Source organism: Sorghum bicolor, chromosome 1 (genome assembly GCF_000003195.3).
Source record: "Sorghum bicolor cultivar BTx623 chromosome 1, Sorghum_bicolor_NCBIv3, whole genome shotgun sequence".
NCBI lineage: Eukaryota > Viridiplantae > Streptophyta > Magnoliopsida > Poales > Poaceae > Sorghum > Sorghum bicolor.
In genome coordinates this window covers 57,160,739-57,178,545 of record NC_012870.2, presented here as the reverse complement: position 1 = coordinate 57,178,545, position 17,807 = coordinate 57,160,739, and the positions used below count along the sequence as shown (strand labels likewise).

General features: G+C 44.0%; 1 protein-coding gene across 1 annotated transcript in view; it reads right to left on the bottom strand.

Annotated features, from left to right (window-relative positions):
- Positions 1-17,807, bottom strand: part of LOC8058057 — a 48,120-nt gene that overhangs the window by 14,244 nt on the left and 16,069 nt on the right. Inside the window, exons 32-48 of the mRNA XM_021462671.1 lie at positions 15,410-16,063; positions 15,125-15,313; positions 14,427-14,530; positions 9,837-10,126; positions 9,153-9,237; positions 8,741-9,055; positions 8,301-8,645; positions 7,729-8,215; positions 7,407-7,570; positions 4,074-4,233; positions 3,656-3,916; positions 2,050-2,238; positions 1,849-1,891; positions 1,645-1,769; positions 598-1,521; positions 441-514; positions 3-342 (exon numbers count right to left, since the gene is read on the bottom strand). Coding sequence (XP_021318346.1) covers positions 3-342; positions 441-514; positions 598-1,521; positions 1,645-1,769; positions 1,849-1,891; positions 2,050-2,238; positions 3,656-3,916; positions 4,074-4,233; positions 7,407-7,570; positions 7,729-8,215; positions 8,301-8,645; positions 8,741-9,055; positions 9,153-9,237; positions 9,837-10,126; positions 14,427-14,530; positions 15,125-15,313; positions 15,410-16,063 — 4,749 coding nt within the window. The remainder of the gene's footprint in view (positions 1-2; positions 343-440; positions 515-597; positions 1,522-1,644; positions 1,770-1,848; positions 1,892-2,049; positions 2,239-3,655; positions 3,917-4,073; positions 4,234-7,406; positions 7,571-7,728; positions 8,216-8,300; positions 8,646-8,740; positions 9,056-9,152; positions 9,238-9,836; positions 10,127-14,426; positions 14,531-15,124; positions 15,314-15,409; positions 16,064-17,807) is intronic.

Sequence of the window (17,807 nt, the reverse complement as noted above, 5' to 3'; positions counted from 1 at the left end):
ACCATATCACCAAGAGGCGACAATTCTTTCACAGATCCAAACCGTCCTCCATGTCCACCGACAGACGATAGAAGTCCTAATCCCTTAAAATTTAATCCAGACGCTATAGTGTATCCCTCAACCAATTCATCATGTTTTATATCATAGAGGTGCTTCTCAGCCCTTTCCAAATGTGAACGTGCAAGAAGCCGCCTCTTCTCTTTCCTTCTAGAAATATCAACAAGACGCAGAGTAAGTGGAGGCAATCTAGCAAAAGATATCCAATAGGGAACATATATTCTGATAAGCCTCGCCATCAAATAGTCATTATCACTGCTTTGTTCAAGCAGAATCTGTACAACCCTACAGAAGAATGAAAGACAAACAGGATTAAAGAAACTTGATTAGTGAAAGGTTATGGCATTTATCCACCGGAAAAAATTTCATGTTTGCATTGTTACCTTCCAGATAAAGAGCTTCTTAGATTGATAAATTTGGAAGGTGCTTGGGTAGGATGTGATATAAGAACAGGCTCCTAGAACCAGAAAAGCATTTCAATAGTATGTAGAAAAAATAGAAAAGCAAGACATCTATAAAAGTAAGTAATTTTATCCGTACATGCATTAGTTCCCATCCTCCATGTGGAACAAGGGATAAGTACAAAGGGTTTCTTGGATCAACATTGTGGACCTTTACAGCCTCACCAGGACTTAAGGTACCAAGGGAACAACTTGAATCTTCATTGTCAAGGTGGCTAGAACTGACAGTATAATGTGCAGAAATGGGAAGATAGTATGTCAAACACAACGGGGACTTGATAATGATGCACCAATCATATATTGGATCCATGTGAACATCTTTGCCTATTTCCTTGGCTTCTATACTCAAGCAGAACCATAGTCCATGACAAGAACTGGAGGTGCCATCTACCTGTGAGCAGAATAGCAAGTTTTCTGATTCATACAGATCTGATACACATATATCTAGGATTTCCTCCTTTCTAAACTCAGTTTGACTGCGCCTCTCCTGGACATCACTCCAAGAGTAATTTTCATGATCATGATGGTTTGCTGGCCTCAGCTGCAACATATAGGACACAAGAGGATGTGAGAGGCCTGATAGTGGAACTGGAACAGTAGAATGGGGCTCCAGCATTCCAATCTGGATTTGATCCTCTTTATCAAAACCATCTCCCTGATCATCTGATCGTGCATTTTGAGAAATTCTTCCTTTTAGACGCAAGTCAACAATGAAATTGGTTGTATTAGTAACTGACACAAGGGAACGTATGCTAACATATCTGTTGCCTTCCTTGACTGTTGCTTCACTAGCAATCACACAATTGCCAAACCTCCAACATGCTGCAGGTACAGCATAGTTTAACTTCATGCTTGTCCAAGGCCCTTCTTTTGAAGGACTAATTTGAATATATCCAGTCTTGTTTCTTTCAGGACTGGCTCTATTCCCTTGTTGTACACTAGCTCTACCAGAAACAAGTACCGCAAATCTTATTTTTCCACTAGGTTTAATAGTTTCGTGCTCCTACAAAAAAAATGTCGATAAACGTTATAAGATATTAGTAAGTATAAATTTCGCATAAGCACACTGTGCGTGGACTCTATTCTACAAAAGTGACTCGATATATGGTTCTCCAAGAGTTCTCACCACTGTCTTAGTTGAGATAAGGTCTCCTAAAGTCAAATCAAATTTGACACAATCCGAATTAGAGGTAGGAGGGAGCTTTTGCACAACTTGCTCCAATGGAGCAGAGTATATACCAACTGGTTGACCTGTTCTCAACATAAACTATAAACTAGTGTCGGAAAACAAACAAAATAATGGCATTTGTTTTGCGCTGAAATCACGAACCTTTACTAGCATCAAGCACAAGAAGCTCCAGAGTATAACTGTCCTGAAACATTTGCAGAGAAAATGAAATATTAGTTAAATGGAAACATGGCTCTCAGAAAAGTCACGGCACAATTGTCATGGAGACCTAAACTCAGAGGAGTTTTTTTGAATGTAAAAAACAAGAGTAAAAGTGTTCCAGAATGTGTTGTGTTTACATACCACGCGTTCGACTTTGAAAAAGAACATTTCATTCCAGTTCACCTTTCTGGTGTTCTGTGACGAGTGTTCTCCAGTAGCAGCACAAGTACGGGCACTCTGTTGCTGAACAACAGATATGGAATGGTTTTCTGAAAAGAGCCGCACAGCAGTCATATATTCACCACTTCCTAATCCTTCATCATCCTTGACCTGGGATGGAAAACCTAAGTTTAGAATGACCAAAAAAGTCCTTCACAACAATTTATTTAGCAGGCAAGTTAACTGCAGTACAAGGTTCAGAATTTGATGTAAAACATTTTCTCGAACACTTGGGAGAGTCAGGTATCAATATATTAAGAGAAGGAAAATGGATAGGAACCCTTACAAAAAGCATACACACCCACACCATTCAGATAATAAAGGACATGCGCGCCTTGTACAAGAGAAAAAGTGATCACTGATCACAACCTAAACTTAAATCTCGCTTGGCATAATTGCCAGGAGGTAGTTGATGCCTCGCACCCCAGACAGCACCAAGAGTATAGCTCCTCGCTAGTGAGATGAAAAGTTCTAGCTAAGCTTGGAGATGCCCCATCAAACACACACCTATTGCGATGATTCCATAAAGTTCAAGCACCTAACGTGGAGAGGGAGTTGAGGCCCCTCTTAATCTGATCGTGAGCACCAGCAGATATTTTTTTTTCCACCAATCTTCAAATGATGTTTCCCCAGGCTTCTCAGGAGATTGAACCAGAAATCCCAAGTGAAGAGACAAGATATTCTAATTGGATGTAAAACATGGGCTTGAACATTTCAATATTACGTTCAGATGCTAATCCCTCCCTATTAAGTTAGAATGTAAATGTTCTAATTCCCATTTGTGTTTGGAAAAGATAGGATGGAACACTTTAACAATAAGTCACAAATAACTGCATTCCATTTGTTCTTCAGCTGCTCGTTTAGTCAAACATGTTGGCAACATCTTGGAATAAGTTGGAACCTAACAACGGAATTTTTCCAAATGATGCAGCAAGCTAAGATTCAACATCAGAACCCCTTTTTCATGGAGACTCACTGCTTGGCAAATCTGGAAGCAAAGAAATAATTATATTTTCGATAGAGGTCGCCCATCCTTTGGATCTTGGAAAAGCTCCTTCTATGAAGAAGCTACACTACAAGCTCATAGACTTAAGCGATGATAAGTGTGCTGTCTTTCTTTCCTATATAGCTTCCCTAGATTAGCTCCTTAACCCACCTCGGGCTTTCTTCTTTGTGCAACTTCTTTTGTACAGTGTTGTCCTTCTATTTTTTTATTTTGTTTTAATAAAGCAAACAGTGGGAGCCTCCCCTGCTGTATTTTCTCTCAAAAAAAAAAAAACCAAGCTGCTGACTTCCTATTGAGGTAATTTTGGAGTTTTTAGGTCAGATCGCAGTCAATGCTCAGCCGGTTATCTGTCACCACCACTTAGCATTTTCTGGTGCTGGTTTTAAATGAAAGGTTAAGTGAGGACGTGTTAAAACAAACAAAAAAGTCAAGCTGTGATAAAAAAGTTGACCGCCACTTCATCACTGAGAAAGCACATGGAGGTAAAAGAGTACATAGTTTAGTGCAAAATAAAAGAGCTACCTCTGCATCCGCAAGAATGGCAGTTATCATCAACCGATATGATTTAACAGATCTTCCATTTAAATGAGAATCCAATAGATCCCTTAAAGCCGGAACTTTTATAGACCTATCATCCCCAGAGGGCAGCAGAGTAACAAGTGAACTTCTATTTTCAGCAGTTCTTATGTAAATATCTTGTCCAAGTTTATTTTGTGGAACAACATAATAACTTCTTCTTTGATGAACATCAAGAACTGGTCGCTCAGTAGAACAAAAGGTTTCCTGATAATAGAACAAGAGAGAAGACAAATGATGGCATAAGCATCAACTGAATACTTCAAAGTAAATACGGGTTAACTTTCCATATTTTTATAAGGAGTAAACAGATTGGCAGATAACAAAATTATTAAACAATAAGCTTAAAGGAGAAATGATATACCTTCCTGTACAATTCATCACCACAGCTAATATTGTTCCAGCTAGCATAAGCTTGTGATAACATGTTTGTATTGGAAACAGATATGTTCAAATTCAGATCTCGAGTTGAGGTAATACGGAGTTGTCCAGGAGAACCTGGTGCATTCATGTCATATTGGTACCTAATATCCATAACACAATGAGTACCAAATCATGTAATAAAAATTTACAAAAATCTGTTATTCTGTAACTAATATGGTGTTGCATATGGTTAATAGGCAAGTGAATGAAGGCCTTGTGAATTATCAAGATCAATTACTTATTAATAATGCTTTTTTTTTCTCGAACACGCAGGAGAGCTGCGTATCATTATATTAGTAGAAGAAAAAAGGAGTCATACATAGACCCAACACCTTATTAATAATGCTTTTTAACAGCAAATAATGAAAGTATACACACACACAATTTACCTATGGTTTGAAGCCAAGACAAGAACTGCAAACGATAGATATTGTATTTTGGGAAGGACACCGACAAGAATGGTTTGTTTCTCATGAGATTTTCAGTTTATGAACATTGTCCTTTTGTAACACCCGGCCCAGGGCTTAATAGGATTAATAGGAGACTTATACCAACAAGTTGCAACTTCTTTTCTGGAAGCCCATCTCCAAAGAACTCTAAAGTTAAGCGTGCTTGGCCTAGAGAAATTTAGGGATGGGGGTGACCGACCACGAAGTACTTTCCGGATGCGCACGAGTGAGGACAAAGTGTGCAGAAAAGACTAGTGTTGGTCTGTGGGAACTGACTATATCCTAGAAAAGCTACCAGATGTAAGCGGACCCGGCCTCGTGGAGGCGGGACGTTACACCTTTTTTGTGTGCACGGTCATAGGCCTCTCTATCCTCTCAGGTCATATTTATCCTTGTATCATTGGGCTTGTAGACCTTTGTTGGCAGAGCATGACACAAACTGAAGGGGAAGCCAAATTACTGATTTTTGTCTACAGTAGTTATAACTACTACCAAAAAATAGGAATAAACCAACCCCGAGAATAGGATCCTGTCTCTTTATGCTCAATCTGAATACAGCTGTGGTTCGAGGGCTAGACACAGCCACCTCGCCAGTCGCCACTTACCTACCCAGCGCCACCTATGCCTTGCTGCCACTTAAGTACACCGCCGGGAAGCCCAGCTGGCTGCAAGGATGGCGGTGGCCAGGCGATCCTCCTCCCTCACCCTTGCCTTTTTTTCTACTCATCCCGTCCTCATTTCCTACTCCGGTGACAGATTGGGCATGGTATTCGGCCGTATCTGTGTGAGCGCCTTTCACACTACGGTGGGATTCGTCCGGATTGAGTGGTGGATGGTGCGGTTCTTGACAGTTGGCTCGGTGGTGGTGCTTCCCTCCACCATCCAGTGTGTCGGTTGTGGTGGTGACGACGTGGCTGGCCTCCCCCCCTACGTCGGTGGTCGCCAGCACCTTCTCCCATGTGCTCATTCCCGACAGGGCCTGTCCCTATACTGTAGCTATCCTTGACATGGCTGGGCGGCAATCCGGTGACCTTGGTTGAGCAAGACATGGTAGCAACAGGCGCTTAGGGCCTCGTAGTATGGCGGTGGTGTGGTGGTGTGGCATGGGCGTTATGTCCCCAGTGTTTGGCGATGGTGTGGTATGGACGTGCTTCATTGATTCTGGTCTTTGTTGTGGTGGGTTGGTGTGCATTGGCGAAAGCCATGCTGGTCCCTGTGCCAGCCTCGATGGTGACAACGCCTTTGGGTGTTGTTATCCTCCTTGGAGGCGACATCATCATCGGGTCTCTTGGTGAAAACTTTGCCTGTTCTAGGCAAGTGGCGGTGGCGACTAAACTGTGTCCTTGTTGGCATCATTTTGGAGGACTTCTTTGGTGGTGTTAATGGTGCATGTGCTGTGGTTTCTTAATTCAAAGTCTTCAACAAGAATTGGTATCCAGCGTACTCCCACTTCCTATTTAGGTGGAAGTGAGGATGCTTATATCACTGGTCTTGGTATCGTGGTCAGAGTTTCAAGCAGCAAATGGAATAGTTTCTCTTCCCCCATGTCGGATTTGGCTCATGTCAACATTAGGGAACAAGCAGCGAAAGGAGGATTACTTTTTTGTTAAACGGCGCAGGAGATCCAAGTGTCATTTGATTAAGATAGAGAAATACCAAGACAAGCTGGATATAGGAAGAAGCCCAGCAAGCTGAAAAACCAACACCACATACCCACCCAAACCGAAAAGGGAAGGATAGCGGCGGTTCTATACATGAACAGGACCTGAACAAACAAGCTGCTCTAGAAATTAGACAATCTAGACCAACAATCTTGACAGTAATTCACTGAGCTTTGATGCTCCAGCCATGCACCATAAACTGCACTCATCTGTCATCTCCTATGGTCTGAAGGAGTGCATGGATACTATACTAGGCAAAATTCCTTCAAACACACAAGAATTCCGGTGGAAAGGAGGATTACTCAAGCTGCAATTTGAAGATTTTGAATTTACTTTTTTGTAGTTTGTTGTTTTTCTTTGGTACATCAGAGGACATTATTCAAGCTGCAGTCTGAAGATTTAGAATTTATTCCTTTCCTATAGCTTGTTCTTATTCTTGGCCACATGTTTCATTGTTGGGACGTGATATCTCTTTGCAATAATTGTGGATTGATGCATTTCCATTAGAAGATGTCTGAAGCCGGAAACCCTCCATTATCTAAAAAACAACCCAAAGGTCCTCTACCAAAAATTAGTAGATGATCTCAGTAGACTAACATGTTATAGCATTCAGATTCTCTCACTCGCATGCCTAAATATCTAGTTCTTCAGAATTATTGCAAGTTTCCATTCAAGAAAAACAACAATGGAACATGCAACATGTGAGTTGATGTGTTTCCCTGTCTTGCATGACGAAGAGAGCAGCTGGTGGTTTCAGATGCTAGCATTCTAGCAAGGAGGCGCCAGGCAAAGAAAAATCCCCTTACATGCACTCGTCCCTTCATTTGAGGTTGAGGAAGAAGGGGAAAACAGGCATAGAGGATACAATCATCCGTAGTACGCAGCAAGTGAAATGTCGTAATGTTGGTTCATGGCTTTCTGCTAGTACTAAAAAGCTTCATGTTCAAGTGCTGCCGCTTCTATTGATGGATTATCGGATTGTGATGAGATACAGATACCAAAGAAATTTTGTAGAGGCAACGGGAGGTAGCACACCTTGGCCGACACATAGCTCTGCCTATGCTTTGTACATATTTATCTATATATAATATATTGATACAGTTATTCAGTAGGGTCCACCCCAACTGTTATTTGGAGAAGCGATTTAGTTCCTAGAGAAGTTACCTAAGAAATGCATCTGTTGGTTCAATGAAGGGCTCCCACGAGCTATACTTGTCATTATAGGATCTGGCCACAAATGACAAGCTCACAGTTGCATTGAGATGATGAGGACCACCATGATAACTTAGTCCAACACTGTCAAAGGACAGCCCAAATAATGGAACCATCTGCACAGAATAATTCAAAAAACAATCTGAGAACATATATCAGCATGCATCAGAGGAGCTAGATCACTTGAAATAAAGACACAAGCCAACTATCGTTTGGGATATTAAAAGTTAATAATAGTTGCAAGATAAAGATCCATCTACAGGATATGGCTCACCATTCCACCATAATCATCAAAGGAAACAGCAGAAAATGTTTTAATTTCGGCATCAACAATGATGCTATCTGAACTGCTTGATGTAGGTGGACCCGCAAGCTTCAGTGCAAACCTCTTTGGAGGTTTTCTATATCCACTTCTCACAAGAAATGTACCAGCATCATTATCAACAGTCCATAAGCTAAAAGATTCAGATGTTCTAGCATTGGATGAATCCCATACACCTTCCTCAGAAAATTGACCTCCAGCCACCATGTCACTTCTAATACATCTTAACAAACTGAACTCCTCTTTCGTTGGAGAACTTTTAGATGCAACACATCCTAATGCCACAAAACCTGAAGGAGCTTTAGGAAACCAAAATGATACACCCTCAGTGCCTCGTTGCTTCTTAATTTGACCAACAAGGTCAAAACCTTCAGGAGCTCTGAGAAAAGTGTCTTCGCCAGTATCACGAAGGACAACAGTTGAATTTGGTGGTTCATACCTACAATTGAAAGTTAAATATTAAGTTTTCAATCGCAAACAAAGCTTGGTCTTTAAATGACAAACAGTAATCACATAAATGGTACCCGTTAACAGCTATGTCACCAAAGTAAAACATTCCTTCAGACAACATTGGACGCCATATTGAGAGCTTTTTTGGTGAAGAGGTCGCACTATTTGACCAAATTAGTTTAAAGCTTGCCACCGCGTCAAATAGCCGACCCGAGGTTAATTCTGTTCTCTCTAGTTGAGAGGAATCATTTCTACTATCTTGCCTTCTTGAGATAGTCTTAGAAGATGAGTCTGCACTGTCGAACAGCATATGTCGAAGATCATAAGCATTGCCATGCACACTCATGCTTGCAGGATCTCCAGGTACAAAGGAACCAAAAGCATTATCAATTCGCCAGAAGATCATGTTAGCATTATCCCTGAAGAATGCAGTTAGAGTACATAATGTATGAGTGTGAAATATCTACAGCCATACAACAAATACAGAAACAAGTTCAGGTAATATATATTTGACCTTAGTGCAATGCAATCCCTTAGATTACACGATGAAACCAAGGAAGCAGTTAAACAGAAAACTGAAGACAAAGGTGGTTCAGCAGTCCCAGATGAAACAACACAACCCATTGCAACGTAACCCACAGGTGCCACAGGTAACCAAACAGAGCAGAGCTGGTCAGCAATAGATATCTTATTCTCCGAGTCCTCATTCTGATTAAAAACGTTTGTTTTTGGAGAACCAGATTGCCACACTAGCTTGTATGATAAAGGCCTTTTGACCTTAACAATGTTTGTGTTCAGGGCAAGGGCTCCTTTAGAAGGAGGCTCATTCCTAACATGAAAAAAGAGAGAGATTAAATGCTAACAAAATCCTTCCACCAACATACCAACATAAGAAGAAATTAGAGCATGAAGTAGTAGTCACAAACATTGGTGTGAGATAATCGCCAAAAATGGCGTATCCAGATGGAGCACGTGGTCGCCAGAAAGATAACACTTGATTATTTGCATTGCCTAAAACAAGTCAACAAAAAAAAAATGAATGCAGCTTACAAAATAGGACTCTCAGTATACACCAACATAACTCTTATCAGAATTATAAGCCCATTAGGACACGACAGGGTCTACAAGGTCACACATTGACTAACCATATCCATAAAAATATATTAGCAATTTAGCTTATGCATAAAGAGTTACTCCCTCCGGTTCCCTAAAGCAAGTCGTTTTGAGGTTGTATTAAGTCAAACATTTTAAACTTTGACTACAGATGAATTTTTTTGGCTTGAGTTTGAAAATATGAAAGTGATGTAAGTAGATTCATCTCGAAATGTAGTTTCATAAAGATATATATGGACCTATATTTTATAATATTTTATAGCAAAAAGTAGCAGTCAAAGTTGTTTTTTGAGACCGTGTTGATGTCCAAAATGACTTGCTTTAGGGAACCGGAGGAGCATGTATTATGAAAGTATATTTCACAATGAAAGTATAATCTTATGTTGTCAACTGATATAAAAGTTTGGACATTTATAGTCAAAATGTAAAAAGATTTGACTTAGGAAAACCTAGATGGGCATATATTTCCCACCCGGGAAGTACAAGTCATCCTGTACCTTGCATAGTTGCAACTTTGTCAAACTGGTAGCACACCAGTGAAATTTTCTTAGATGACATCCTGAGAAATGCTGAAATTTCTTCCTCAACTGCTAAAAACAGTCTGAGAATACTAAAGGAAAAATTCATATATATTTCAGAAACCAGCAGATGCAAATTTGTCTTTCCAGATGCATTTGAATATTTCACAGCCATGTCAAATGGTTCTATAACTCTGATGCCATTACTCTCCATCTTTAAACCAAGTATGTTTCCATTCATCTCCATACTGTCACCTTTCATTATAAGCCTGCCACACAAAAAGGGATCAATCCCCAACATACAGAGAACATAAAGACAATTGTTTAATGTGTGAGGCACATGTTGGCAAACTTTTTCTCCCACTAAAAGAAATGGTGTGCTTCAATAAGTTTCTTGGATCAGGTGATTGTGTGAATTCCTTGTTGGATGGTGTTATGGCGAGTAGGACAGTTCTGGCCCTGGACGTGCTGCATCAGCATACTACAATGAGTTCACAGTTTGTTCAGGTTTGTTAGTAGGTAAGACTCACTGGTTACTTGGATAAGATTTGTTAGGAAGTTTATTGGGTGCCTGGTCTATAAAACCATCCATAGATAGCCATAGCCAGGGAAGTCAGCAGAAATAGAACTAACAAGCAATTCAGAGCCTCTGGAGGGAGGGCAAGTTAGCCAATCTATATCTGCTGTTCTTGTATCCAGTGCCCAATCAACTTACCACATCATCTTAGAACTGTTGGTTCTGGCACTGGATGTGCTGCATCAGTAGCCTAGGATTAGTTCACAGTTTTTGTTCAGGTTTATTAGCAGATAAGATTAATTAGTTACTTGGATTGCCTGGTCTATAAAGACATTCTAGGTAGCTAGGGAAGGCAAGCAGAGATAGATCTAAGAAGTAGTTCAAAGCCTCTGGAGTGAGGGCGAGTTAGCTGATCTATCTGCTGTTCTTGTATCCAGTGCCCAATCAATTTGCCACATCAGATGGGAATATGAAGTAAATATAAAAAGGAAAATGAAGCGACATGACAGCAATAAGCAATCTGACTTTGAACAGCATAGTTCATCCCGTCTTGTAGATGGTATATCAATACGTACTAACAGCGGTTGTTATGACCGGCATCCATTATACTCGACGACGGCCCAGCAGTGGCTAGGGGATGTCGGCAACCTAAGGGGGCTTAAGGCCCATATTTATCCTATTTATAGATATTATTAGTTTATTTACTACCGCGCCCTCAACGCCAAGACCTCCAAGGACAAATTTCCGATCCCAGTGGTTGACGAGTTGCTGGATGAGCTCCACGGGGCTCGCTTCTTCACCAAGCTCGATCTCCGTTCCGGGTACCATCAGGTGCGCATGCACCCGGACGACATCGCCAAGATGGCCTTCCACACGCATCATGGCCATTTTGAGTTTTTGGTGATGCCGTTTGGACTCTCCAATGCCCCGGTGACATTTCAGGCCCTGATGAACGATGTGCTCCGCCCCTACCTTCGGAGGTTCGTGTTGGTATTCTTCGATGATATACTAATTTACAGCTCGTCGTGGGCCGAACACTTGCAGCATGTCAACATTGTCCTCAACGCCTTGTGCGCACATCGCCTTCATCTCAAGCGCTCCAAGTGCTCTTTCGGGGCACCGTCAGTGGCCTACCTAGGCCATGTGATCTCCGAGGGCGGTGTCGCCATGGACGCCAACAAGGTCGCCGCCGTGGCTGCGTGGCCACTTCCGCGCTCCGCCAGGGGCCCCGCGGCTTTCTGGGGCTGCCCGGCTACTACAGGAAGTTTATTTGGGACTACGGCATCATCGCTGCCCCACTAACGCGTCTCTTGCGGCGAGACGCGTTCGCATGGGACGACGACGCGACAGCTGCGTTAGAGGCGCAGGGTTCGGTTAGAGGCGCTCAAGCGCACCTTGACCACGACAGCTGCGTTAGACCCGACAGCTGCGTTAGAGGCGCTCAAGCGCACCTTGACCACGGGACCAGTTCTACAGATGCCGGACTTCGACGCCACCTTCGTGGTCGACTGCAACGCGTCAGGCGCAGGGTTCGGTGCTATCCTTCACCAGGGCGCCGAACCCCTCGCCTACTTCAGTCGGACGTTCGCTGCTCGTCATCTCAAGCTGGCCGCCTATGAACGCGAGCTGATCGGGCTGGTGCAGGGCAGTGCGACATTGGCGTCCATACTTGTGGGGGCGCCCATTTCTGGTCCGCACTGACAATTATAGTTTGAAATTTTTGCTTGACCAGCGTTTGTCCACCGTGCCGCAGCATCAATGGATCAGCAAACTCCTCGGTTTCGACTTCTCGGTGGAATACCGTCCGGGCCGTCTCAACACCGTGGCTGACGCTCTCTCACGCCGCGACGTCAACGTGGTGGCTGCGGGCCCTTCGGTGGCTCTGGCCCTGTCCGGACCGACGTTCGCCCTTCTAGACGAGGTCCGCCGCGCCACGGCTGACACCCCGGATGGCCGCAAGCTGCTAGAGCAACTTCAGGCGGGCGAGCTGAGCGCCCCTTGGCGCCTCTATGACGGCCTCCTGCTCCATGGCTCCCGCGTCTTCGTGCCGGACCATGGTGACTTGCAGCAACAAGTGCTCCTCTTGGCGCACTCGGCTGGTCATGAGGGTATTAAGAAGACGCTCCACAGACTTCGTGCCGGCTTCTACATTCCGCGGGGCCGCACGCTAGTCCAGGACTTGGTGCGCTCTTGCACCACGTGCCAGCGCAACAAGACGGAGACGGTGCAGCCAGCCGGGCTGCTCCAACCCCTCAATGTCCCCACCCAAGTGTGGCCGGATATCTCGATGGACTTCATTGAGGGGCTGCCCAAGGTCGCGGGCAAATCGGTCATCCTCAGTGGATCGCTTCTCCAAATATGCCCATCTCATCGCGCTCGGCCACCCCTACACCGCCACATCCGTCGCTCGCGCCTTCAACGGTATCGTCCGCCTCCATGGGTTTCCGCTATCCATCGTCAGCGACCAGGACCCGTGTTTACTGGACATGTGTGGCGGGATCTCTTCAAGATGGGGGGCGTTAAACTGCACATGAGTACACAGCATTTCACCCGCAGACAGATGGCCAGTCCGAGGTGGTCAACAAGGTCATCGCTATGTACTTGCGCTGTGTCACGGGGGATCGACCTCGCGCCTGGGTGGATTGGCTGTCGTGGGCGGAATACTGTTACAACACATCTTTCCACACAGCTCTTCGTGCCACCCTGTTCGAGGTCGTCTACGGTCGCCCTCCCCCGCCAATGCTGCCCTACGCACCCGGAACAACACGTACAGAGGCCATGGATGCTCTTCTTCCTCTCGAGACGAGGTCCTCGCTGAGGTTCGGCAACGTCTTTTGCAAGCTCAGCGGTTGTCCAAGAAATACTATGACGCAGGACATCGCGAGGTACAGTTCTAGACGGGCGACTGGGTCTGGTTGCGGCTGCTCAACCGCACAGCCCACTCTCTATGGCCAGGCGCCAAGGGCAAACTTGGCCCTCGCTATGCCAGGTCGTTCCGTGTCCTGGAACACATCGGTAGCATGGCGTATCGTCTTCAGCTTCCAGAGGGTGCCCGTCTTCATGATGTGTACCACGTGGGGTTGCTTAAGCGCCACCGCGGAGATCCACCGGCTGCCCCAGGCGCTCTCGCTCCGACCCTGGACGGTCGGCTGCCGGCTCCTGCTAAGGTGCTCCGTGCGCATCAACGTCGAGGCGTCTGGCAAGTACTCATCTAGTGGCAAGGCTTTCCTGAAGACGACGCGACTTGGGAGATCGTTGACGAGTTCTGCACCTTCTACCCCGACTTCCAGCTCGAGGACGAGCTGTTTGCGCAGGCGGGGAGAGATGTTATGACCGGCATCCATTATACTCGAGGACGGCCCAGCAGTGGCTAGGGGATGTCGGCAGCCTAAGGGGGCTTAAGGCCCATATTTATCCTATTTATAGATATTATTAGTTTGTTTCCATATTGTTATTGAGAGAGAGACTATTGAGAGTATTAAGCAGAAACATATTATTGTTTCCAGCTTCTTAGGGAGCCGGGAGAAACCCTAGCCGCCTCTTGCCCTAGCTGCTCACGCCTACAGCACGGCGCCCTCGCGCCGCCACCGAGGTTTCAGACCTCGGCCTCCAGTCTTCCACCCCTACAGCTTACACACCAACTCCGGTAGCGCTTCTAGTCCTATCAGCGGTAGTATCACATCTGTAAATTTCATAGTCATGAAATACTTTGACAAATTTAACTTCTTTGTTTAGCATATCAATTATCCAATATGTAACTGTGCAGTCATAATGTAAACTAAAGAGAAACAAATGTAAAAAAAAGCATAAATCTGCTCCCCATGGTAGCTTTGTATCATCAGCTCCAGACATCCAGGAAGAGAATTAATGGCAACTTTATAATAGCAGTTTTCTTTTCAAAAAAAATCAACATCTAATTAACCCATGAAGTACAGTAAGGGAAGAAAAAGAGAGTGATGCATAAAGCACTTTAGATATCTGCTACATGTACTAATGTAAGCAATGCATCAATCGAAAACTACATTCAGCCAAAGGGCAGTAGAATACCAAACCTGCAAAATGCATCTGTGCGGGCATGAATAACCTTTGTTGATAGCGCTAAGTTTTCACCGGCATTCCTTGATGTACTATAGAAAGTAAGCTCTGGTCCAATAGCCTGAAACAATCATGCAATGCAGTTCAACCATAGAATTACAAAATGGCGATCATGCGTGCAGCAGTTCCAAAAGTCACATAATGGGAGTGACTTCACAGTTTGTAAGTTGTAACCTGCTGGATAAAACCAGCATTAGTTACCAGTGAACCCAGCTGGTGAAGTTTTGGGAAACCTTGCAGACATAGGAATGCTACTGTTAAGCTGTCTAGACCGGCCAAATGATCCAAAAGCTTAAGTTTATGAGGAAACTTAGGCACTTGGGCAACAAACTCTTAAACACCCCCTGCTATGTCTCAGCTCCCATACACCTAAGATGTGCTATCAATTCATGCAAAATCTTAAGCTTATAATGGAAGGTGGGAAATGTGCTGACATTTCAACAATTATATTCAAAATGAAAAGCAAAAGTTGGAGAGATTCCTGAACTATCATGAATCTCCAGGGTTACTAGCTTTCATGAGCTTGTTTGAATAAGTCACATTGGTAGCTTACACAGAATATGGTATCACGATGCAGTAGAAGATGAAAACTATGTGCTTAACACGGTGATGAATTAAATGTGTCTCAACAATAGCTAGAAGTTTAAAGGAATACCTGTAGTTCCATAATGAATTCGGTCGATATATCAGCACTTCCATTTTTAACAGTGTCTCCTGCAATTTCCTTGCTGGGAGTCGACAAGGGCCCATCATCTTCTCTAGCTAAATAGACATGATCATTCTCTGAGGCTGAATAACAGCTATCATCACCAAGAGAGATACAAGAGTCCAAATATTCACCATTCTGCGGCAGGGTATCACATTGTCAAAAGACCAAAAGGCCATATAGGTGTGGTCAGTAAAAAGTGAGAATAATGGAGACTGAAACGCTGAATATTACCACTATAGTGACATTCCGAAATTGCAACCTCTTACACCCCAGCACATGAATGAAACTCTCAGCAGAAGGGCTTGAGATAATTTTCCCCTCTCTATCCAGCAAATATAATTTTCCACCCTTCCCATCATATATGAAGTGATCAAATCTCTCATTATCAACAATTAAGGGCTTCTGAGGTGAAAGACTAAATGTTGAATGCTCCTGATAATAAATCTGATCATCCAATACTACTGGGGTGATCATATGTAGAAGGTCCTTGTCTTCATCATTGGATAAAAGACTCCGAGCAGATGGCACAAAGAATTCGATTACTGCTAGTAAGAAGTCAAGTGCCACAAGAAACTTGGGCCGCTGAACACATACAGAGACAGAAGACGAAGATCTTCTGAAGATGGCATCAAGAATAAGCATCGAGGGGATTGGCTCAAGGCCTAGATCTTTTTGTATTCTTCGTTCACCTGAATCAAGTTCGTTAGGATTATCATAGCCATCAACAGATGACGTGTCCCGAACAGATGCTGATTTCCCAATGGCAAGCCTTAACTCATCTTTTGTTCCTTCACGGTCATCAAAAACAGAAAATCCTTTGAGAGTAGCATACAGAAAATTCTCTTCCCGTGTGTTTGATTTATAGAGAAGCCATGCACCACTCGCCTGCATAGAGAAGATTTAACGGTGATGTAAAACTATCTCCAACAAAGAGCTATATTCTCATATGAAAGAAATCCCAAAAGGAAAAAAATCTGTACTTTGAATCTGACCTACACTCAGCAAATAGGACACCAAAGAATACTGAAACAAACATGAAAACAGCATAAAAATGTTACCTCATTCTCAAGTAGTACCAATTCACATCATATTATATTCTGTCCCAAGTTAAGGGTGTTAAGTATATGATGAAGATCTAGTCAATAGACCTATCTATAGGCCCTATCTATATATAGCCCTGAGGCTCTCTATATATGTACGACTCCACCTCTGGAGTCATTGTACTTTGTGATCCTGAAGGTACGTAACATGGTATCAAAGCTATGGGATTAGGGTTAGGATTAGATTAGTCTGACCCACGATCCAGTTCTTTCTCCTTGGGATCCTACTTTCTTCGCGTGGCCCGTCGTCGTGCCCCCTCGTCGCCTGTCTTCCCGCGTGGGCGGCCCTTTGCCGTCTCACCCCGAGGCTTCTTCACGCACGGCGAGACCTGTCCGCCCGAGTCCTCTTCACGCGCGTAGAGATCGTGATCGCAGGGATCGTCACTCCTGTCGCGGTGCGCGACTCGTCCGTCGCGGAGACTCATCTGTCGCGGTCACGATCTCGCGGTGCGCGACTCATCCGTCACGGGTCTTCCGCGCGACTCTGTGCGAGACTCGTCCGCCGCGGGTCTTCCGCGCGACTCTGCGCGGCTCGTCCGTCGCGGGACTTCTGTTCGTCATCTTCTCTGTCCGCCTGCCCGTGGGGCTTCCGTTCGTCATCTGCTCCGTCCGCCTGGTTGTCTATGAATCTTCTGTCGGTTGGTCAAGTTACTGACCACAATTGTTTCGTTGGTTTTGATGACTCATCTTGTTTTATTCAGGACCGTCGCAGCGGGAAGTGATTGGGACTGGCCATCGCCGTAAAGGTGCCTCTAGCCTCTATGTTCTAGACACCCTACGTCTTCCTTCGTCTGTTGCATCTATAGCTCATGCCTCATCCGTTGCATCGTCCTCTGCCTCCTTCGCCCAGTGGCATAATCATCTTGGTCATCTTTGTGGGTCTTGTTTGTCCTTCATGATAAATAAAGGTTGTTTAGGTCATACATCTATTGAGTCTAGTTTTCATTGTAAGGGTTGTAAACTTGGCAAACAAATACAACTTCCTTATTCTTCTAGTGTTTCTCAATCCGCTAGACCTTTTGATCTTATTCATTCAGATGTATGGGGTCCTGCACCTTTTGCTACAAAGGGTGGTCACAAATATTATGTCATTTTTATTGATGATTTTTCTCGCTATACATGGATATATTTTATGAAACATTGTTCAAAGTTGTGTTCCATTGATCAGTCTTTTGCTCGAATGGTTCACACAATTTTCTGCTCCTATTAAAATTCTTCGCTCAGACTCTGCTTTTCACCACTTTTTATCCTCTGAGGGTACTCGTGCACAACTTTCTTGTCCAGGTGCTCATGCTCAGAATGGTGTTGCTGAACGCAAACATCGCCATCTCATAGAGACAACTCGCACCCTTTTGATTTCATCCTTTGTTCCTTCTCATTTTTGGGGTGAAGCTGTTTCCACTGTTGTTTATCTCATCAATAGGCAACCATCATCCAAGTTGTCTAATCGATGCCCTGGTGAAGTACTTTATGGTACCCCTCCAAAATATGACCATCTTCGCATTTTTGGATGCACATGCTATGTTTTG